Source organism: Cydia fagiglandana, chromosome Z (genome assembly GCF_963556715.1).
Source record: "Cydia fagiglandana chromosome Z, ilCydFagi1.1, whole genome shotgun sequence".
Classification (NCBI taxonomy): Eukaryota; Metazoa; Arthropoda; class Insecta; order Lepidoptera; family Tortricidae; genus Cydia; species Cydia fagiglandana.
Genome location: NC_085959.1, coordinates 17707050 through 17713749, shown reverse-complemented (window position 1 = coordinate 17713749; position 6700 = coordinate 17707050). Strand labels below are relative to the sequence as shown.

Genomic DNA, 6700 nt, shown 5'->3' with positions numbered 1-6700 from the left:
AAAATAACTGAGGTTTCTCTTATTAATTAACTACTATAAAGTCCACTCTAATTATTTTTTTGACATAATGCTTTTTGGTGAGGGTCAATCGGTCCTCGCTAGGAGTACGGGCGGCCGATTGCCTTTAAGTTTGTATTATTTATTAAATTATTTTAAATTATCTATGATGTATTTAGTATACCTTAAAAAGAGTTGAGGGCTTCTTCCTTTTCCGTAAGTTTGTTTATATTCAGTGGGTATATGTTGTTGTCCAGTCTAATTAAAGATAACGTCTAATGGTGTTATAGACGCGTTACTGGTCTGAACTATGAATCGTTTGTCTTTACCTACTTGTAAGAAAGGGATAAAACATAATTTAACTAAATCAGGCCCGTATAGGTTTATGACTACGGGGGTAAGTGTTTCATAGCCTTATTCTAATATAATAGTTCATTTTTCAACTCTATATTGCATGGAGATAAATGTGATATCAGACGATTCACTGTAATGAATGTTCATTTAATTGAATGACGTATCTCTCAGCTTTGTTGATTTTCGGAACAAGTTTGATACAAAGTTATCCATGGACCTTTGTGATTGATATGTTTATTACTCTCAGCGCATTTCGTTTGGTCTGTAAAGTAAACGAGTGGCTGACAGGTGATGGCAAAATGAGATTAAACGACATCAAACAACGGCTTCTTAGGCCACTGATGGTTAAGGATTTACGGCTGCAAAAAGCTTGAATAATCACAATAAGTAATAAAATATAAACCTTTTATTCAAATAAGTTATTGTCAAGAATTTCATTATTGATATATACCTAAGATTTTATCGCTGAGTGTAGGTACTTTTCTTTCAACAGACAACTATTAAACTCATCGAGTCAACTCAAGAACTTGTAATAATAAATGTACGCTGCAAAGAATTCAAAGTAAACACAAATTCCTGCTTCCTCAGCCCTAAAACCTTGGGAGATAGTTGTGGGTGGTGAAATAGACGAATAAAAGATGCACTCTAAGATATAAGTGGCGCTGCTAGGCCTTGTCACCGCCACTGCCGTGTCACGCCAAACTCCGTTAACTCGAGTTACATGAGTTACGGATAACCAGTCTAAATCGTCTTAAAAACCATTAAATATATATCTTCTAAAAGAAAATTTAGAAAATCTTCATTATTTACTGAGAAAAGCATATGACTAACCCATGTAACTTAATTTTTTTGCCGATGGCGTCAGGCACAACTCAGTTAACTTGAGTTGTATGACTGACACAACCAAAATATCAACATCGTTTCTTAAGTTACCGGAGTTAGGCATGACTGGCCGAGCGCTTGATTTATACGACAACAATATTGGTATAGTAATACGTGTCACGTTTGATCACGCGTATTTCATGTAACTTGACTTACATGACTTCGTGTGACCACTATAGTATGGAAGAGTTGATCATGCGAAATCATTTAATACGAATAAAATGAAAACTATTCAATTATGTGAAAAAAAATTAAAGGGCCCAATCTGTGACCATATTTCCTACATGTAGATTAGAAAAAAATAAAAAATTACGACGAACCGTCAACGATAGCAGCATTTGAATCTTTAAAACTTTTAAAGTTACATGAGATGCGCGTGACACGGCAGGCCAAGACAATAAAAAGTTAGTTAAATCTGACACTAAATTTGTTTTAGTAGTCATTGCAGCATTGATACATTGCATTGATAGGTTAACACAGGTGCAGAGTCTGTGCGGAAAGAGAAGAGTCGTGAGATGTGTGGGGCCCAATTCCACGACTCTCGGCGCGATTCGGGAAATGAATTAGAGATTAACTAGATACGATACAGTAAAGATATATTATCTTTACTATTTCATATCTAGTGAATCTCTAATTCATTTCCCCAATCGAGCCGTCTTTCACTTTGTGAACGTACTCTACAGATGTAGTGCATAATCATTTGCCCGAAACGTCTTTTGTCGGAAACGTTCGTATTTATGATGCTACTTCAGTCGGCTCCCCAACTACAACCTCAGTAGTTTTTGTAAGATTGACTGAAATATTTAGCATAACTGGCTCTTGCGTTTTCGTGATAAATAAATATTAAATAAATATTACAGGACATTCTTACACAGATTGACTACGTCCCACAGTAAGCTCAAGAAGGCTTGTGTTGTGGGTACTCAGACAACGATAGGTATATATAATATACAAATACTTAAATACATAGAAAACACCCATGACTCAGGAACAAATATCTGTATCATCATACAAATAAATGCCCTTACTGGGATTCGAACCCAGGACCATCGGCTTCGCAGGCAGGGTCACTACCCACTAAGCCAGACCGGTCGTCCTAATATTATTATATGGATGCATCATAATATTAATATACATGTGTAACGTTTTCTTAGATACCTAGTAAGTACTTTATGATAAATTACATAAATATTATACATATACACACATGCTTTAGTGCATTTAGGTTAATCTGTTATGTTAATTATTACTGAGGTTTCGGATTCGTAAGGCTAACAATATCTCCATTGTGTATTTTCTTCCAGCCTTTTCGTTCATGCCGGCGGACTTGGCTTACAAGCTCCTTCCACTTACTTCCACTTTTTCCGCTACGGTTGCGTTTTCTTTTATCATCCTTGTCATCGGATGAATGAATATAAGTCATTGCAACCTTTTTAATCATATCCGCGCTGATCTGTGACACCGGCTGTTGATACACAGCTACTGGACCAAAGTTAGGCATGTCCCTCACTGATGGAACACTAGGGAAGTTATTGACATCCTTCTGAACGGATTCTAACATTTCTTCATAAGGCGTTAACTCGCGAGGGACGTTTTCGTCATCTACTCTCATTATCGTTTGATAAACCGGGTTAAACGAATATTGATAATGTAGAGGTCCCGAGCTCTGAGGTCGATACAGGTGATCGATTCGTTTGGGGAAGCGCACAGGGAGCCTATTACGGATAAGTTTCTCGTACATGTCCGCGCAGTCTTCGGGCAGGTGGAGGGGGTGCCAGTAAAAGGGGTCGCAGTCCTGCACGCGACGGTACCGCTGCTCGAAGTCGAAGTCATCCATGTAGGTTAGCCCGACCACCGAGCCGCCAGCGACGTTCAACGCCACTCCGAGCGTCACGCCGATGAAAATTAATTGAATCTGAAATCAAAGTTTTGTAATCTATAAATTAGGTTATGTTAAAAAATGCGACTTGTGATTATGAATTTGAAGTGAAAAAGCACGAATTACGAAAATATATAATTACCTACATCAATCATCAAACTGACATGACATGACCTATAGTTGGGACTATAAGTAATATTTCAAAAACTATAATGAATAGAGTTAGAGTACCTGCATTATAAATAAATAAATATAAATAAATATTGGGGACATCTTACACAGATCAACCTAGCCCCAAACTAAGCAAAGCTTGTACTATGGGTGCTAGGCGACGATATACTATACATACTTATATAGATAAATACATACTTATATATGTATACATAGAAAACACCCATGACTCAGGAACAAATATTAGTGTTCATCACACAAATAAATGCCCTTACTGGGATTCGAACCCAGGACCATCGGCTTAGCAGGCAGAGTCACTACCCACTAGGCCAGACTGGTCGTCAATTAGGATTTATATATTGGGAATTTCCTCTTCTTTATTCTTCTTATATTATATTTTTGTTGTAGTTTCTAAAATGTTAATAGTTAATGTAATGAGATATCGGCCAAAGATGTAATTACCTACCATATTTTTTAGGTTTAATTTTTATATATAACTATATAACTTAAAAAAATATCACACGTAATATTTGGAGTAGTATCTCTACTTTTCATCAATTAGTACCTACTTGTCGACTAGACTAGATAGGGTAGGTACTAAATAGAAAAATACTTACGGTCATATTTTTGAAGTAGTGTTTGATTTCTGTGTCGTAAGTTGGCTTTGTTTTCTGCTACTGAAAGCGATTGAAGAATTGTTTCATAACACCAGCGTTGCGTAGGGCACTGATTGCGGCTTGTCGCAGGCCGTGCCGAGCTGCGCCCGCGCCCCCCCTCGCCTCCGCGAGCTGTCCCCGTCGACCATAACTACGAAACGAATCTTCTATGTATTATGGCTCTTCTACACGATGGGCCAACGCCGGCCATTCCAAGGGACGCACCCATGCGGTAGAATGAGATAGCAATATCACTTGCTCCATCTAACGCATAAATGTGTCCCTTGGAGTGGCCGGCGTTGGCCCATCGTGTAGAGCAGCCATTAGGCGTTTGTAGCTTACTAACATAACCATGTAAATTCAACGCAACATTCGGATAGGTTACGTTAGCACTCACTAGCGTTTCGATTTACAAACTATGTATTTGAATAATTATTTTAACTGCCGTCCACGGACTCGTTACAAGTACATGGAACCCGAATAGTACTTAATGCTGCATGTAAAATTTATTTCCAATCATAATAAAATTAGCCTTTATCACCGAGCCATAGGAGAGTAGAGAAACGGTCGGTGTGGAAAATCAAAGGGCTCACACCAGCTACCATTTTATTCGTTCATGAAAGCAACCAAATACCTATCCGAACAGGAATCTATCTAGAGTATCTAGTAAGTAGTCTCATTAGGAGTTATATGTTACGATACTTACGATATGCCTACAGGGTAAAATTTTACCAGCCATTCTCTGCGTAGTGACTCTATATGTACGAAGGTCATACTGAACAACTTTTAGTATGGTCAATGCCGAAATGGCGATATAAAATTTGACTGTCCAATACAAATCAGTGGCATCATATCCCATAGAAATCAGCCGGAATGTAGGAAACAGCCAAATTTTCACATGCGCAAGTCAGGTAAACTAATATCGTACATCGTACCCGGAAATGTTTTGTTTAACGCCTATATTATGTAGGTACGTATTTAAGTTTCGTATTCTGAAATAACCCAAAATAAACATTGAGAAAGAAATTGAATTTTAACTTACCTCATAGCTTGAGGTTTGGTTTCATTTTTAAGTTGAATGGATGGCCACCGATAGACTTTTATGACGACCGGTAAAAATACATGTGGTAGTTTTTTGACGCAGTTATTCCCTAGAAATAAAACATTATGGTATTTTCACATTACATTACATGCCTAAGTATACGTTTTGCGGAGCGCGATGCCATCGGTACTTAATTTTGCAGTAAACAGGAGAATATTCATCGATTCCTTAAGAGGTCTATTAGTGGTAATTTTTTCACACAAATGTTATTGGTATTTTCCTTTCTGGATTTTGGCTCTAGATGGACAAGTTTAAATGGTTTGGCGGATTTAAATATGATCCCATGTCCGTGGGCCATTTTATTTAAAGTGGTCCCCTACACTTATTTTTTAAATTGGGATTTTTATGTTATTTCTAACTGAGAATCACGAGCTCTTTCTATTCTACTTAATAGGATAAAAAGAGTGTCCCAAGGTTTTTTCCCCATTCCGTTACCATTTTTTCATAGACTTTGTATGGCGGTTTCGGAATGGAAAGATCGAAAAATGTATGGAAATCTTGGGACACTTTTGTTCTCCTATTAGGATCAAAAGAGCCCATGATTCTGAGTAGAAATAACATTAAAAATCCGAATTTTGAAAGAAAAGTGTACTAGGGGACAGCATTAAATAAAATGGCCCCCGTGATACCCACGCTTTTAATAACTTTTGATAACAAAAACAATGGGTTGCACTCCGGGAGTGCCGATAGAAGTGAAAACTCAATGACTAGTCCAAAATGTCTGCAGCACTATGTATAATTGACTCATCCTCCTTTCTATTGAAAAACTTTAGTTCCGGAATTGCTGGCCAGTGAGCATTAATTGTTTAAAATTTGAATAGAAATTGTAAAGTTACCTTGCAGACCTCGCATCTAAATGATATTTTGAGTTTAAAAAAAAACAAAATTTAACTATACATTCCGTTTCCTTTAATGTACTTAAGTAGCCATACCCCGAAGTTACCGGGGCTTTAATAAAACACCGTGTAGGTATAGAAACTCAATTATTATAAAAAAAAATGTCTTAATACTGACCTGTTACGTTCTTTGCAAGAAATAATTGACTTATATTGTAACCGGAACAGGAATAAAATAATCCACTGAACAACAATAAGACGTGAAACTGCATTTTTAGATATGATTTGAAATCCTTACATTTCCAATCATTTTACGAGACTAATAAAAATAGGTTAATAAAATCTAAACATTAAAATAGGAATATTGGTACATGTATAAATGTATTGGCTATGTGCAATCAATATACGGAGACCCAGTTAAATAAAAACCCACAAAAGAAATGTGATAACAATAAACATCCTTTAAAAAACACGATGACTGAAATATCAAAATTAACAACCCTTGGAGACTGGATAATAAACAATAACAGTGATTTTGTTGAGAAAAACTGTCTCATACAAATATTTGGGATTCGAAAAAAAAGTAAATCGTCCTCCTAGTTTAGTCAGTAGTGACCCTGTCTACAAAGCTGGAGGTCCCGGGTTCGAATACTGGTTAGGGGATTTATTGGTCTGTTAATCGCGATTAGTTGTGCCTATATATTTATATCTATATATAAATATGTATATCGTCGCCATAGCCTTGCTTAGTTTGTAGTTGGTCGATCTGTGTTACCTATGTTGTACTAAAATGTTATTTTTTAGTTTAAAGTATGATTTTACC

At 36.6% G+C, this 6700-nt stretch overlaps 1 protein-coding gene across 1 annotated transcript; it reads right to left on the bottom strand.

Annotated features, from left to right (window-relative positions):
- Nucleotides 1-2428: 2428 nt before the first annotated feature.
- On the bottom strand, nt 2429-6253 carry LOC134678590 (uncharacterized). The gene is made up of 5 exons (XM_063537214.1): nt 6056-6253; nt 4982-5090; nt 3901-4090; nt 2913-3148; nt 2429-2840 (listed from the first exon to the last, which is right to left on the bottom strand). Exons 3-5 carry the CDS (start codon nt 3904-3906, stop codon nt 2480-2482), a joined length of 603 nt encoding a protein of 200 aa, XP_063393284.1. The 5' UTR covers nt 3907-4090; nt 4982-5090; nt 6056-6253; the 3' UTR covers nt 2429-2479.
- Between the last annotated feature and the right edge of the window lie 447 nt (nt 6254-6700).

Coding starts and splice junctions, on each gene's coding strand:
- LOC134678590 (XM_063537214.1), bottom strand. Junction 2,841..2,912: donor CCCAAACGAATCGATCACCT/GTATCGACCTCA, acceptor AACGATAATGAG/AGTAGATGACGAAAACGTCC.